The 17,893-nt window shown below is 45.5% G+C and overlaps 1 protein-coding gene across 1 annotated transcript in view; it reads left to right on the top strand.

The window, feature by feature from the left end:
- LOC128872229 (3-phosphoinositide-dependent protein kinase 1) overlaps positions 1-17,893 on the top strand; it is a 451,269-nt gene that overhangs the window by 60,864 nt on the left and 372,512 nt on the right. Inside the window, exon 2 of the mRNA XM_054114690.1 lies at positions 4,616-4,645. Coding sequence (XP_053970665.1) covers positions 4,616-4,645 — 30 coding nt within the window. The remainder of the gene's footprint in view (positions 1-4,615; positions 4,646-17,893) is intronic.

Raw genomic sequence — 17,893 nt, 5'->3', positions numbered from 1 at the left:
TTGTAGTTAACCAAGTGTCCGTCTTTTTCACGAGGAACTTTGGAGAATTAATGTTCCACGCGGATGCCCTCGACCCTCGAACTTTTCCCGTTTGACGGAGAACCTTGACTCGGCTGGCCGCGAAACAAGACAATTTATCGAAGGAGTTGTTTAACCTTGTTATCAGCGCTCGCGCGCACTTTTATTCGTGAAGCGTATACTTCGCGAATCTGTCTGAAGTATAGCGTAGCATACATTGAAAATCAAGTTCTAGTCTCTTAACACATTGTTGACCGGTCACGAGTAAACTCGTGTTTGCACTTGCATTATCTATTTCCATATACGAAACCCAGGGCGATAGAGAATATTGCAAATGCTTTGCTCATCGTGTTTAGTCCTGTCGGGTTTTTCACTGCAATTCATTATGTTTGTAAAATATAAATAAAGTTGGTAAAATATAAATAAAATTGTAAAAATGTGTAAAGATGTTCGAGGCAGAAAAGGCCTCACAAATTTTTCTACAAATTATCGTAAATCTGGGCTTGACATGAGGATCGAAAAACGGAGGGATACCGATTCAAATTCAATCGTCGAAGCCTGGATGTCCCGTTATGGAACGAAACCTTTTGGAGGTTAATTTCTATCGTTATCAGCCGTGTGCCCGCGTGGGAACGCCGACCCTTAAAAACGTTCTTCCAATGGCGTAATTGCGGCTCGGCCTCGAGTACCACTGCCGAGGCAATAACTGGCTATGACCTCGGTTTACATCTGGATTTACATGTAAACGTGCGTGAGTCGCGGAAACTACCTCGCAACTGCCATCGGGGGCCGTCACCCACCGCTGCGGTCCCTCCCGTCCAAGTAAATTGGTAACTAAGTGGCAGGGTAATATCGGTAACAGTTTGCCGCTGGTAGGTTGTTGCTATTTGCATTGTATACTCTAGCGGGAAAAGAGAGAGTCACAGAGGTAAAAAGGGTAGGGGGCCGTGGCTAACGGTCACCGTAAAACTCTTTTTCGTTGGTTCGTTCGTTTCAAAAATGAACAAAATTGTGTTCGAATAATAGATACAACCGACGTATACTAATTTATTTATTACCTGGCGTTTATTCTTCTATTACGTTCTTCGTCTTTCCCAAAATATTCGAATACAGTTTGACTCAATAATTATTTATATCATTGCAAGTGTAGAATGACGGATCTATGGGAATTATCTCAGAATTTTTAATGTTCGCCCGCTGTTAAATTGGCTCGCTCCCGATTCGAACCGCGCGAGATCTTTCACGCGCAGACACCGTGAACACTGTGGCCAGATGGTTGGGGAAGAGTGAATTTAATTTGTCTTATCGTGCGCGTCGCGCGCCATAGTTGGCAATTTGTTTTCATTACGCGTGCTGGGAGTTTCCATTGACCCGCGAACTCTTGGTATCTGCCACGGGTGGTGTATTCCGCTTTGCAATTTTTGCTTTTATCTTCATCGTAGAACCGAAAATCCCACAATGGCATTGGTAAAGTTCTAGAGCGCAGGGAGCACGATTATAGTCGACGTTACTACGATTTTTACGTTGAAACCAATCGCAAAACTGATTTCTGATCATTATTCGTACGCGTACTTCGTCGTGGGGATCACGTGCCGAACGACACTCTCGATATAGAGTCGAAAGAGAAGGTGGTCAATCCTCGGCGGAATTAAGAGTTTCCTCTACAACTAAATGTTTCATATGACACTTGTGCCGAGACTATAATGGGTCGCAATAAAGTGTTAAGGAATGTTTGTCGTCTGACGGGAGACGGCAGCTAGACTACTACCGGTGGACGGCGTGGCTCGAGCATACGAATATCCACATCGGCCTGTGCACGCCAGACGTCGTGTCTCTCGCGTCGGCTTTCCTCTCCGCTATCTCTATTTACACGGTACGTGTGTGGTCTGCGATGGGACTCGTTCTTTTACACGTTCCTCGTTTAGCCCACCGTTCCTCGTCGCGATGCTTCTCCTTTCTTCGCCGTTTTCTTCGCCTTTCCACCACCATTTCTCTCTCTTCTACCCTTGTTCAGCCTCCCTACTCGTTCCTTCCCCCACGACCATGAACGAACGTCGCTACCACGACAGGATATCGCCAAGTAAGTTCCCGCTCGTTCGAGCAGGGTCTCAATCCAATAACCATTTAAGAGCCTTACACTCGTACCTTACACGTCGAGGAAGCCGCTTTTACACCGCACACCGACTTCCTCCCTTCTCTACACCACGGTCTACTCGTGCCCTGTCTCTGGGCTGGTGCCACCCCTCCTGTCCTCCCACTCCGTCCCCGTACTCCTCTTTATTCCCTTTGCATCCCTCTGGACACGTGGATGGTAATGGGGTTAGCCGGGCCGTGTAAACGCACTTAAGCGTCTACTGAACGAGATAGAGAGCCCGCCGCGAGTCGGATTAAAAAGCATTTGTTTCTGTATCGGTTAAGCGTCGCGCGATTAGCGTCGTCGGCCGCCTCGGCAAACGCGTCTTTATTGCACGCCCCCGTTTTAACCGGTCTGCAAGTTTTACGATATGCACTGGGATACAGGGTGAACTTTTAAGCGATTCATTACGCTCGATATCGTTCGTTCTGTCTTCTTCTTCTCTTTCCCCTTTTCTTCTTCACCTCTTGTACGTGGATATTGGTTTTCTTCGCGCGAACCAGCTGCGGAAGTTAAGAACGAACGACGACGGACGTTCGTTAATGTCGCGGCCGTAACAGCTGTAATATCCGACCGAAGTGTAATCTACCCTCCCGGTCGAAACTTATAAAATTATGTCGCCGAACTTAATATCGCCTGGTTTGTTTAACCGACCCGAAGAAGGAGACGACCGAGGCGAAAGAAGGAGGACGGTGTTCGAAAATTTGCTCTCGAAGAACGCACGAGAATGTTATTAATATTCATGGTGGTCTCACGGACGAGTCGAGGGATGCGAGAAGAGGAGTCCTGTTTTCTTCCCCTTCGTAACCTTTGAACGCGTCCACGGACAACAATGGGTTAAGTTGCGCATGTAAACATAGTTGAGGGTCCACGAACGAGGGAAAAAATAAACGACTACGGCTGAAATTAAAAATCATCGGCGTTAACGAGGTGTCGTAACCAGGATTCGGTGTATTAATATTTTCCTGGCCTTTGTCTTCGGGTTCCTTTGACCGTGAGGAGCAGGAAGTGCCCACGGAGGAGCATTTTATTAGGTGTAGACAAAAGTCCTCTATTCACATTTAAAATGGAAGATAAATCATTTTCAAACAATCTTCCAAGCAACTCTTTCGGTAAGGCACCGAGCGACCGCCAGTAGAATGATCCGACCATGGTCAGACAATGCGATTTTTAATACGACGGTCGTCACTGAACACGTTCATAGTATTAAGAAGTTTCCATAGAAACAAATCACTATATTTACATAAATACACTGCAAAGCCATACGTTGCTCGCTATCTGGTCACATGGAGGTCCTTAGTTGTGGCATAGGTAGCAACAACGATGGGGGTTCAAGAGATATTTATTTCAATATCAACGACGTGTCTCGATCGCCTCGATTTACCGATACGGGTTTAATTTCCGCGGAGCACATGATTTGTTGCAATACATCGAACGTGAAATCACGCGTGTCTTCGTAGTTATTTATTATCGGTTTTCTTCTTCCCTTTTTTCTGTAATTTTCCGCAGGATAGTCGACGATATTGCGCGTAACTCACGTTTCGAGGAAATGGACGGCATTTGTAATCGTGTCGCTTACGAAATATGGATGTCCTGTAACCGAAAGGTCAGCCATACAATCTGGTCTTGTAATTTGATCCTATTTAATTGGTTTATCTTATACTACCGAAGCTCCGTTATTCGTTTTGCTATATAATTATTAATTTAGCTCTTTTATTCTTTATTTTAAATATACGTTTTTTTCTAATGTAGACAGTAAAAATCTACAAACAGAAACGTGATTCTCAAAATTTGCAAGCCCTCATTGGAAGAATTCGAATGGTAATTATTGATTATGGAAACCTCGTATCTTTGTTTCTCGAATCGCGTGACGAGAAATCAGCTCGATAACCTTTGCGGTAAACATAAGGAGCGTGAACAACAGTTCCCGCGATATCGGTAATCCGGGTCTTGGTTAAACAATTACTAGGTCAATAGTCGCGAGCGAACGAGCCATCGTCCGTGCGATTAATTACCCCCTCATTGAGAATCGGAGGTAATTGGATCGCAATGAAAACTCTTATCTTGACGCCGTTTAATCGCGCGACCGATGACCGCTTTTTATCTATCGAAAACATTTCGATGGTCCATTTCGAGGATGTTTACAAATGCGGATCGCGCTCGAGATAATGGTTAAATATAAATCTCGCCGGCAGAAATAGCGCATGGGGTTCGATAATGCTTGTTCGGATATCTCGTATTTCTGGACACTGTAATCGAAATCGTGGATCGAAATATTTGCGATATTTCGCTACATTTATTTATCGTTGAACATTATTTTTTTCACCTCGATAACGTTAACACATTAAGCGTGTCTGTACAAACACTTTTACTTTTTCCTATCCATGTCTTTGATTTAATTACATCGTTTAATTTTTCCAAAGGATATAAATAGTGATCTGGTTCGTGTCTGGTTTGTTACAGATCGAGGATGATGCGTCGCAGAAGGAGAAGGTAATAAACGCAGCTATTAAACCTCGATGCGATCATAACAAATTTCAAGTCTGACCGACAATACTGCGTGAAAATTTCCATTTAGGGATAATATTGTACAAAACGGTAACCGCATACGGAGATAAACTAATGGCGTAGCAAATTCCGGCGTGAACACGCACAAGTGGGTGAATTTATATTCGCTGGCGTTTCGAGGCTCGTGTCCGTGAGAAGAATATTATTCTCCGGTGTCATCTAAATACCGGTATTGAGGGGACTTACAGGAATCCACCTTTCCCATCGTTTGCTCTCGATGTGTAGCAAACTAGGTGAATTTTCTCTCGCCGAGAAGAATCGAAAAAAGCTCGCTTATTATACAGATCGCGGGTTCCTCGTGTTCCCTATTTTTCGTTCTCTTTTCGGATTCCTCTGTAGCACACGCCCTCTGATTTCACCAGCAAATCCTGCATCCAATTTCAGCGAAGGGTCCACGGCTTGCCCTTTCCCTTCGAGCCACGATTGGGGATTTCTGACAAAATTCAAACAAATCTTGTCCACCGGCTAACCACGAAACGAATTTTTTGGATCCTGTAGCGATCATTCACGCTTCAGCCCGAAGGGAGTCGGTGACGCGTAACGATGGACCTTCGAATCCGTGCCTTGAAAGAGATCCGTTCGTTATCTCGAGCTCTAACATGGCACACGGATAGTATGCTTCCCGCGATTCGATTTTCTTTTAGCCATATCCCCTACTTATCTGTTCGCGAGGAAAGTTCGGCGAGTCGTTCCCACGTGCAATTCTTGACGAAGTTTATATCACGCAGCGATAAAAATATTTCTTCGCCAAGAAGATGGTGAAACGAGGATGACGATATTCCTTTGCGAAGGAATCCAAGGAAACTCCCGTACCGCCCAAGTATCGGTAATAAGAATATATATTTATGAAAAAATTAACGACAAAAACCTTTTATACGTGAAGAAATCGATGACACATAATACATGCTCGAACACAGATCGTTGGATTACGATAAATTAAAAGAAAGAAAATTTTATCCCGTGAAAATCAATAATGATATCATTTATTTGCTACAAAAATTGCCGACAACAATATTCCTTCGCGAAGGGAACTGATAACGGGAATGTTTCTGCAATAATGTTGCATCTTTGCGAATGTACAATACAACCTTCGCGAAGATCCGCAGTAACAGTATCTCTGCGTCGACGAAATGAAATCTCTTCCAAGAAGTGTTTCGCGTGTAATCAAACGAAGTACGGGAGAAACTTGTTGGGTAACAGGTATGTTCGCGATATGTATTCTTGTTTCGTGTCATCGAGAAATTTCAAGCGTTGAATTTTGCATATTTTTTATCAACAAGCACGCAGTTTCATTTCTGCAAGGTTTCAAAGGAATCGCGTCTCTCTTATCGCCGAGCATACCGTTTCGTTTCTTCGGTATTCCTCGAGTGATAATTTTTTCACTCCTCGTAACTCACTCTGGGACCTCGACAACTTTCTCGACGCAAAGATTCGGCCAGACTTGCACGAAGAGAATCGATACCCGGGCCCGATAATTCCGTGACTTCGACGTGGACGCGTGTATTCGAGTTCCTTTCCAATTCCCCGCCACGTTTCGGCGATCCTTTTATGGTGAATCGGGATAATTAAGGACAGAGGGACACCGGCGCGCACGCTAGCGGGACAACTTTGCTTGGAAATCGGTTTGCTCGAAAACGAAGTCTCTCTGGAAAATGATCCTCGGGTCTGATTAGGTTTCAGTTAGTTCTTAGACTGTGTAACATTGAACTGTACCACTTTGATTGCTTTTTCGAAAGTGACGTATTAAATGAAAGTCATTGGAACTCGCCTTTTTCCCAAAAAACAGTGTCACTTTGAAGACTGTACTGTAATTATTAAACTGCGGATTTTATGCATTTATTACAATATAATGATGCATATGTTACACAAATATATGCTAAACATTACCAAAGGTATATGCACATATGCAACGCGAAGTATTAATATGATTATATTAATTAATAGAATCTATTCTACATGCATTGTGTATACTTTTGTATGTCTTCGATATTTGTATGCCCCATAAATCCATAAAATTCGCAGTCTAGTAATTATGAAATTAAACATTAAACATAAAAATGTTTCTTTCTATGGACGGTTCCCAAAACTTAATTTTATCTTCGGCCAAGTGTGCTACTGACCCTCGGGTTCTCATTCGAATACGGCACGCTGATCGAATTCGGAAGTGTGCCCAACGACGAATTGCCCGTATTTGTCGAATTAACGAGCAGGATTCAATTTCAGCAACAACCGCCGCGTAAGTTCGAACGTCGTCGTGTTCTCGTGTTCGTTTTCTTTTCCTGTTCCGCGAAAAGGATCTCGTTGTCGAGGGGAAGCTCGTCCTTCCATTTTTCTTCCGGGAGTCGGGTAATTTTCTTAAACACAATTCCTGTCGACGTGTTCCGGGAGCTCGGGGGCGGGAGGGGAAACAGGTTTAAAGCACGAAGCTCAGCTTTATTGGACGACTTTCGGACGAACAGAGCGCGAACTTTTCATGGCTACGGGGGAACTCTTATAGTCGTAAAAATGAATGTACCGCCAGGTGGTTTAACGGTGTTTTAAGCAGCGAGCAACGTCGCGTTAAAATTTCCCCGAGACCTCCGCAAATTGTGCACGAAGAATTTTTGAAGGAAAACCTCTTCGTGGTTACGCGACGAAACATTTCTGTTCGTAGTTCCTTGCGATTTCTGTACATTCCTGAAGACGTATCGGTTATTACCGTAATTCGTGTATCGTCCTAAGCTGAGCAAGCTTTATTAAAATAGTCATGTTATTTGTTACAGTTCGATTCGTTTTCAATAACCCGCAGGTTTTGTCACAGAAGGAGGATTTCCATTTGCAAAATTGAGTCGTGTAGAGTCCTCGTTAGTAACTTCGGAAAATGGAAAACCACCCCTTTGAACTGTGCAATATTCACTTGTATCAATTTCGATTAAAATCAATATTTACGAAGCTATCAAAGCGTTTCAGGATATCCTGCATTTCTGTTAACATTTAGTTATCATGCGATTGTCTATTAATTAATTGAAACAAATTCGATCCTTTTTGCCGATCACTCGGGCGAATAAGTTCGCGCGAAATTAAACGGTACAAGTAAAAGTAAGGAAGCCGAACGATTTCTCATCGATCGAATCTTATTTTGGAGCTAGTGGATTCAGGTCTGGGCTTCATTCATAACTGGGGCAATTTCGACCCATAGGACTCCATATACTACTGTATACCAAGTTTTATCAAAATTTAATCACTTTTTGCATTTTGTCCCGTTACATTGGATCCGCCATTTTGAATTTGTAAATTTAGAGTTCAGATTTGGAATTAGCGACCTCAAAAACCCCTGTATACCAAATTTCATGAAAATCAATCGTCAGGAAAAATGGATATAAATGTTTCTCTTTCAAAGAACTTTGAGGGATTTTCCAACCAGGAAATACTACAATGTTTACTAGTATTTCTCGGAATTGGAACGTCCTTGCAAGGACGCTGTATGTATATAGGTCACTACGTCTGTCCCTCTTATAATTGTCTATAAAATAGGAAACTTTGAGGTGTCATAGCTCAGCGTGGAATTGTCCGATTCGATTCTACCAAAATTCAATTTGAAGGGCATAATTTCTACTACCTAATACATAGTTATTATCATTGTCAGATACACAACACGTGTTTTTAAACAATTGTCTTTTTATAACAATGTATGTGACTTTGAAATGCCTAACTCGGCCTAGATTCGTCCGATTCGATTCTAACAAAATTCAAATTAAAGGGTGGAATGTCTACTATCTAATAGGTAGTTACTATCATTGTTAGATACTCTGAAACAATTGTTTTTTTTAAATATATAATTATTAAATATTACCCTCATTGTCCCATATACTCCTTCCATGACTACTCCTCACGAAGTTTCACTGAAATCAGTGAAAAACTCTGATAATTATGAACACTTAAAACAGTGTTCAGTTAATTTTGTCCAGCAGTTTTTAAGAAATAGTATTCTTTTTTTACCATGGCGCGGCGCAAACGCAAAGTGCACGCTCGCGGTTGACAAGAGGATCCCTCTCAGAAGTAAGAAGGGAATCGGGCAGCTAGGCGGAAAGAGGGCGTTCGAGGTACCATTAAAGTTCCAGCACGGTGTGCTCGGACCGATTCTCGGCATCCGCGTGCCGGATCGCTCCGCTGATATCCATATGCAGTAGCCCGAGGAAATAAGCTCGGTCGTAAATAAGAAAAGTTCTTGCGTCTCTCCAGTGGCTCGAGGGTCGACTCTCCTCGTCGCGGGGCGGTCTCCACCCCCGGCTGTCTCTCCTCTCTCTGTCCCTCTCTCTCGGGGCGCGTGGCTTCCAAGATATCGAGTGATTTGTTGCGAGTCCCTCTCTTTTTCGCTCGAGCACTCGCGCCGGAAGTGCCGCCGCCGACCCCTACGGCACGATACACCGATAATTCCGGTGCTTTGGCCGCGATAATGGCGTCGCCTGCTCGTTTCTGACTCCGAATATTATTTATTCGACGGCGCAACGCATCGGACGATAAATATTTTGTTATTGCGCGTTGACGAATTAAAAGGGAACTTAATGGGCCCCGGGACGGAGCGAAGCGCGCGGCTTTTACACCGGAATGGCTCGCGACGACGGCTTTCCCTGGTTAATCTCGCGCCGATGGAAATGAAATTGCAAACTTCCCGGTGAACCCCTCGTCGAACCGCCGATTTCGCCCTGGGGGCTTGCGACCGCTCTAAAGCCGCGTATACGTTGCGTGGCGCGACACGTTCCGTAGCAAACTTTTCAAACTTGTTTCAAAGAAATCAAAAGAAACATTGATGATCTTCGATAGATATACTTCGATCCTTGCTTTTCCACGGTTTTTGAACAGCACGGATATGGAATCCATTCGCAGGGATTATTTACGGATTTTTTTAAAGACACAACACCATTTAGTAAACAAAGGCCGCGTATACACGCGTTAAATGTAACAAATATTTACGTGTTGCCCGAATAACGAACGCGGTGTTCGAGTTATATCGTCGACGCAAATGAACACGAGATAGATTTCGAAAAACGTAAAGGATTCCATTTATTATGGATTTCATTGGACGGGTTTCCACCGTTTGCTCTCTTTTTCCTCGTGGATTGTAATATCCACGTTCGATTTTGATCGCGAGTGGATATCGTTCGGCACGTACGAGTCGTACGAATCAATTCCGTGTCGCTCAATATCGGTCGAGTCTACCTGCAGAAATGTATCGTATTTGTTTCAATCCGTTGAACGATTTGTTACAAGTTTGTAGATAAATGTATTATTAAACGTCTGTTATCGTAAAAATATTGTTTGCGTCGTTGCAGGAAGGACATCGATATCGAAGCATCCCACGATACGTTGTCAATATTATGCCCGAGCTATTTCATTGCATTCTATTTTATTTTCTGCCCGATCGCAACGTAAACGTTCATTAATTAAACTGCACGAAATTGCAAAATACAGAGTAAACCAGTTAGGAAGTAAATTTCTGTAACAACAGCTGAATAGCTTATACAAACATTGAATTTCTGTGCAGCTCAAGTCCTTATTATTCATCATGCTCCTACAGGAGTTATAGCGTTAACGTGTATACTTCCTGAGATCACTCGTCTGTAATAAATATCGTATCCAGAATCGAAATACTTCTCCAATCCGTCTCAGGATGAAATTTATTACTGTAGTCGACAATAGCCGACAGTCATTCGAGGTGTCGATGTTGGCCATCGAAATATTGTATTTCGGTGATTCTCAAGCAAGCTGTAGTCGACAATAGCCGATAATCATTTGAGGTGTCGATACTGGCCTTCGAAACATTGTATTTCGGTGATTGGCGATTCCCCAATGCCTAGCTTCAACTCAAGGCTTTCGTTTCGAGAATCGCCGAAATCCAATGTTTCGAAGGCGAGCATCGACACCTCAAATGACTGTCGACTATCGTCGACTACATTACAGTGTTTGTAATACTAAGCATTTTTACAATTTGTTTGGCACACTGTAACGTCTTCCCATACTTAACGTTCTCAACGTTCTCAAGGTATCGCTAATTCATCGTCGATAATAAACCGATGGATTTCGCAACGAATGGGGAAAGTGATTTTTAATCACTTTTCAGACATTTCGAAGCATTCCGCGCTGCTGTTCGCACGGAAAGCGAATAAGCTTTTTCAAAATTACCAGTAGCCGGTTAACGCGCGGCGATGCCCTGGTGAAATACTGCGACGCGTAAATCAATCTTCGTGAAACCATAACGCGGGACTGAGTAATCGTGGGTCGCGCCGCTTAAATTTCATCGGGACGCGACATCACCGAAGGTGCATTGCTCGTACACCGAGGATAACTGCTCGATGTCCAGTCACCGTACAGCCTGAGCAAAAAAAAAGCTTACAAAACGAAGTTTAAAAAGTTTACGTGGCGAGAAAGGACGAAGGATTTCAAAGAAATCAGTGGTAATAGGTTAAAGAATGACTCGCTCCGTATCATCATCGAAGCGTTATCTAAAATATTACACTCGTTTACTTTTGACTAATCTACCCACGGTTACGAAAAGCGACGAAATGCTAATTTTCGCATTCGAGGAGACAGGCTCGGCATCGATCCTCCGCTAGTCGAAGAGATAGCTCCGAAAAAATCATTCCGTCTAATGGACGGATCGGAAGGGGGATGTTGGAACGGTGCGCCAGACGGAGCATCGCCAAAACTTTTTTTTCCTCCGACGGGAATCTCTTGGATCACGCGTGCGGCGTGAATCCGGTGTCGACTTTCCGCGAAATGCCGCGAACGCCACGGCAGCGCCATAAGTTTCGAGATTTGAGAGATACCGGTCCTGGGGATCCGCTAAATCACCGGCGATCATTCACGAGATTCCGTCGGATAAGAAGCGTGGAACGTATTCCCTCTGCCAACTTCTTTTTTCGCCCTCTCCCGCGCCCTCACTCCTTCCTTCCTTTGCTCGCGTCCGAGGGGTGGGACTATTCGACACGGACGTACCTTTGCGAATTCCATTAAAGAAACGCAACAAAAAATTTCGACAACGTCTTGCGCGTCCGAAGAACGATCGACTAGCCGATTTTTGTTGGGCCAAGGATCCTGGAAATCGAAGCTGGTCCAGTACGCTTCGTATCGATGGCAAGGGAATAGGAAAGTTTCGTCTTTTTGCATAACCTTGTTAGAATCTTCGGTTCGCCCCCTTGACGCTAGCTTTCTTCATCGTCGGTCGAGATCGACAAGATATTTTTTTCGGAACACGAAAAAAGCTGTTAGACGTCGGCGTTGGGGAATTTAAGAAATAATACCCGTCCTCTTTTTTATTTATTTGCGACGCGATACAAAAGGAGCTGCCGAGTCAGGAATTTCAAAAGACTTGCATTTTCCGAAAGGTTCGCCGGAAGCATGGAACAGTGGGAGAGAGATCGAGGGGTGATATCAGCGGAGTTTTCGACCAAGAGTAGACGCGACGCGATGCGACGCGACGCAACGTAGCAGCGTCCAGAGTGGGTGCTGGATCTATATATAAAATAATCCCCAGAAATGGAGAGAATAAATCGCTCGAGTCGTGAGAGGCATTCCTGATCAGATAGGGGGTTGGAAACGGGATAAAAACGCTCTATCTCCCTTGGTTCGCAAGGAACTTTGCTCTGACCGTTCGTCACCCTTCCTCTACGACCCCTACCTTCGTTTCTCTCCCTCTTTCTCTTTATCAGGTTTTCAGCCACCCGGCAGCGCGTCGTGCCCGTCCAGCCTTCGCCCTTTGTGCCCATTGGCAGCACTCCATTATTCGACCACGTCAATTACAGCCTCTGCGCCTAACGACTGAAGAATTCGACGTGCCGCGAGATACAGGCTCTTACGTTCCTCGCCCTGTCGAACGGTCGAGGGCTCTCGAGCGCACGGACTATTGGGAATTAATAGACGGAAGGGTTCGTCTCGATTCGCAAAGTCTCCGACCAGATCATCGTGACTCGCCCCCTCCCGTTCAGGAACACGTTTTCCAATTCGACCCCCGCGTCTGGATGTTCATTTGACTTCGAACGCGTGCGTTCGCTGGACTCTGACGTTCTCTCTTCGCTTTGCCCCATGGGTAAACATATAGCTCGATTTCGCGTGGAAGATTCCTTCGCGGATAAATATTTGGAGCGACGGTCTTTCGACGTTTATCTCCTCTCGCGCGCCTCGCACAGTTGGACCGACGAATGGATAGATTTATTGGCTCGGGACAATATCCCTTGACCCTTTTCACTGTCTAACGCAGGCACGTCAAGCACGCGGCCAGGAGCATTAGATTCTGCGGCCTGTGTTGATCTTTTTATTATAACTTATTTGCTCGGAGCACCAGTCATTCGGTAATGTTGCGAGAAGATAGATGCGAGGGAAACGAATCGGTACAAAAATTATTATTCTTATACGTTATTCCAATTGCTTCAATATCGAGAGATCCATTTGCATAACCTTGACTAGAACGACGAGCCAGATAATTCTCCAGCATTTTTCATTTTGGCGCTTACGCGCGATTTGTTTCATCTCGCCGCTTAATGAAGCCGATCGTGGGCGCGGATCGGCCATCCTTCCATTTTAATCCGAGGTAAATTGCGTTCACCAATTTTACTTCGGCGAATCATGTTTCACCCACGCCCTTCTACCGATCTCCATCATCGGGGATTTTAGGTGAAAGCGAACGATGCACTGCGACGAGGCAAATAGGTAGATACAATTAAAGAATAAATATGATTAACCACCGTATTACCTACGTTTTATTACTTATCGATACTTAGCGTGGATATAAAAATGAATCGACGATAAACGAACACCACGTGCCACGAATAGCATCGGTCCCGTATCAGTCCCATCGAAGCAGAAGGATTTTACGCGCGAGAATTCGCAATTTGATAACGAGCGAGAATAACGACACCCCACCGCATCGATAGAACAACGGAAGAATCGTAAAGTATCTCGTAAGTATCTTCTCGATTCCTTTTCCTTCATCGTTTTACTCGTTTCTCGTCTGCCTTTCTATTTTCCTTTCTCTCGAGCTCGCGAGACCCGTCAGCCTCTGACTGATGCGTCGAAAGTCCTCGTAAAAAACCTTTTGCGTGCGAAATAACCCCGTACGTGCCTCCACATCTCCCTCGGTGACTACGTGTGCGCGCGTACGTATATACTCGGGGGTCGTTAAGTAGAAATTTGTTGGAGTGACATCAGAGGCGTGACATCTCCAGCGCGTGGAAAAAGGTTGTGGCGGCGCCCATTATGGAAGCAAGCTGGCGGATATGCTACTCCATATGTTGCTACCAATATCGGCCGGTCATCGATCATTTCGAGTTTCTTTTCCAAGTACCACCCATCGCGCGACACAGACGGGGCGATTTGGGATAGCCTTTAGACGCGACGATGCATGTCCGACCGATCGAATGACGCTCCTCTCTCCCTAGCCTTTTTCTTCTTTCTGGAGCGAAAGTTTGGAAAGAAATTAATTGCTACACCATCGAGTACTCGCATACGCGCGTGACTGCGTGTAGCCGTTGCACCTTCGACCGGCAAATTAACGAGATAGTATTTACGATCGGCAGGGAACGCGATTATCGAAACAACTGCATTTTTCCATTTCTGGGTTCGCTGCGATCCGTTTGCTACTTTCGTTCGTATCCCATAGACGACACACTCAAGTGTGCATTGTCACGTTTTAATAAATTTGTGTAGAAAATAATTCATTTTTGGGGGAGGTTTATTTTTTCCGACGAGTATGAGTAGACATTGTAACAGGGGCTGGCATATTTTGGTAACGAGAGTAACGTCGAGAGGCCCGGTAGGTTATCGGTGGAGGTCTGCGGCAACGTTTTCCCATCGTTTTTAAGGGCCGTCGTTCGGTGGCTGGGTTTCGCTTAAATTAATCGAAACGAACCCGCGACGCGCCGAGCGATACAAATTTTTGCGCGTGGCCGCCTCACTCTCGGGGTGTTCTCTCGTTAATAGATTTCCCCGATGAGATCGTAACGAACGTGCTCGACAACCCGATTGCTATATTTCAACCTTTTACGCTCGGGCACCGAGGGCGCGTATCTCTTTTCGCGCGTAATTTCGTTGCCAAGTGATAAATAGACTCGGTCGAAGCTTCATCGAACGCGTCTGAAACGCCGGTAACAGGATATCGGCGTCCCCCCTGGCTCTCGTCCCGTGGAACGAGACAAAGATAAAGACGAAGAAGACGAAGAAGAAGCGTTTACCCGTTGTACGTTGATCGTGTTTACTCTGCTGGGTGTATCGAAGGTCTCTCCGCGAGTGGAATGCTGATCGCTCGAGAGAGTCCAACGGCGTACCTGTGCCCCGCGCGCGCGCGTTCGGGCACGCACGTCTGATTTATGCGTTGTCGCGGCAAATTTATGGGTTCGCGGCGGAACGAAGTTATGAGAAGGGCATCGTCTGCGCTCGCCTCCCCGTGAGCGAGCGAGCCGAGCGATGAGACGCGGAGGAAAAGTCGGAAAGTCATCGCGGCAAAGGGAGAGAGGTCAGGCCCGTTTAGTATGCGCCGCCATGCTCTCGGCATTTCCATTAACCCCGCGGCTGGATGTATCGTGGAACACGTGGAAAGAAATACTCGTAAACGTTTGCCTTCGTCTCTGTAATACAGTCAGCCGCATTATCGCGTTGCGCGGCTCTTAAGGTAACGAGTGTTGGCCAGGGTTAACGTCGCTTTCGTAATCCCTCTTCAGAACGTTCGCCTTTTACTCTCTGCTACAATTCAGGACCTGCCTCGACGCCTTCATCGCCTTGAATTGCTGCTACTATCAACGGGACACCATCCAACGATATTTGCATTTTCGCATTCACGATTAGCCCTCGATACCGACGCGATGCGCGTGGAATCGCGCGTAACTTGAAATAGGTACTGCGTAACGAAGTAACGCTTATTTCTGACGACGGTAATGGGTCTTTTGCACGGAGCGATGGGTACCTCGGGACATTTTCAGCGTGGAACACTTTACGCGACAAGCCGTGCCGCGACAAGTCGACAAGCCGTGCAGGTGCTACTGTCTTCTCCAGGGAATGCCGCACTATGGTAGTCAGCGGTTTAAACGCAGCTAAAGAGTTTACGACCGTTGACGATACGTCGCGTAATTTTACCTTAAGGTTCAATAAACAGATACACGTTTCTTGTTGCGCTCGTTTAGTTTGCGACCGAGGTTGGGAAGCGTCTACGTGCCGCGGTTACAGCACGACTTCTGTTCCTCGAGGATCTGGAAACGACCAATTCGGTGTTTCAATCTGTCGTTCGTGTCGTTGCAAGCTACAAAGAATATAATACTGATAGCGGAACAACGTACAGAGGCAGAAATAAGTGGAAAAGGGAATATATAAAAGTAACGACAAAGATAAAGCTCCGGAAATACGCTGGTCGTTCCGATGACTCTTGTCGCGAGAGTAGTCGAGATCCTTTCATCGATGATTTTTGGTCGCAAAGTATTGTTAAGAGATTTTCGGAAGGCGTAAAGAGCAGGAGTCGTACAGCGTCCGCGAGGAAAGGGGAGTAGGAGAAATGCACGGACAGCGAATGAAGTCGTAAAGCTGAACGAGGGTAAAAGTCCTGGAAACGCGAGAGTCCATAACTCGGGATCGTCGTGTGTCTACCTCTTCTCCGTAGGTGTGGAAACGACTCCAGGAGTCGTTTTCTTCCTGGCTCCGTGTCACCGCGTATTCCCGCGCTTACATGTACCGTACGAGCCTCCATTTACGTGCACGCGCGCTCAGGAGCACGCGAGGGACCACCGCGAGCGTGAAAATTCATGACGCCAACGGAGAAAGTTTGTGGGGTGAGGGGGGGGGGGGGGCAAGTAAATGGAAAAAATCCATTACGCGGTTTTATTCTGTTCGCGGCACGATATCGAACTGCCACTTTTTAATTATATTTCTGCTGGTGCGCTCGCCCTCTCGTGGGATCCCTTCGATGGGAAATTTTTATTTCCTTAAAGTGGGACCGTTCGCGAGAACTAACGGGAATGTCCCTTTCCGTTTTACGCCGTTATTTAGTTATCTCATCCCCTCTTTCCAAATTTCGATTACTTATAGGTTGGATCCGATCGCGATAAATCATTCGCGAAATTACGTTTCAAGCCTGGCGCCGCCGCTCTTCGGAATTGTCCCATTTTCATCGAGTTCTCTAAAAATGGGGCGCGATTTTAGGGGATGATTATACGGCGACGAGTCTTCGTTCGCTGCTCTAACTAAAGTCAGCGATCAATTTTCTGTGCGCAATTCAGCGCTCGTTCGCCGAGAAAAGAACGCTATTTTTCATGAACTGTTAATCGTCAGCGGTGACGCGGGGGAACGCTGTAATAATTCTTCTTCTCCCTTGTGACACGGTTATACGTGACGAAACAGCTTCGGCGTTTTCGTCGGTGGGATAAGGGACTGCAGAGGGTCGGCACTCGTTCAACGAAGCGGAAGGAAAACGAAAGCTCTCGCGTCGAGAACAACAACGGGCCCGGCGTTACGAGCTCGGAGAAGCATTCTTTGAAGAAATCGTGCCTCTGGAGTGGCTCCATGAATTTCTCCTCCCGCGGTTGTTTTTACTCCCATTGGTTCCGTCGTGCACCGCGATCCTCTCGATTACACCCAAATTATTTCTGCCTGCCGTCGAGAGACTCGAAAGATCCCGATCGAATAATATTTGACGAGCCGGGATTTCACGGCCATCCTCCGTCGAACCTTTGAGCAGCGATAGGCAACGATTTATTCGCTACTCGAGCAATGGAAGTACATTTAATACACCCGTCGTGTCGACCATCTGATTTTCGTCCGATTATTCGAACAGCGTAGCAAGAAATCCGCGCGAAATGTAATACACCGGCAGCGAAATATAACCTTTCACAGACATCAAATATTTTCGTAATTAGCTCTCCCGCCCGTTCCCCTTTCTACCCGTTGCAATTGATTGGATAAATTGCCACCTTGCATCCATTTCTGCGATTACACGCAAATTGGATGGATGGTTATTGCGGAAGCCGGAACCGAGCTGGCGTTTTTGAAACACGATTCGACGTTAATAAAATAACTCCAATACGGTACCTTAGTCGTCTGATCGGTACGATTAATCGTAAGTCTATTATTATACTCTACGGTTGACCAGCTTGAAATACGTATCTTTTCTTACTACTCCAAAGAAAATACGCAAAGGTCTGAAAATTAGATCGGTAG

Source organism: Hylaeus volcanicus, chromosome 2 (assembly GCF_026283585.1).
Source record: "Hylaeus volcanicus isolate JK05 chromosome 2, UHH_iyHylVolc1.0_haploid, whole genome shotgun sequence".
Classification (NCBI taxonomy): domain Eukaryota; kingdom Metazoa; phylum Arthropoda; class Insecta; order Hymenoptera; family Colletidae; genus Hylaeus; species Hylaeus volcanicus.
The sequence above is the reverse complement of the archived record's forward strand: the minus strand, read 5'-3'. Positions and strand labels throughout refer to the sequence as shown.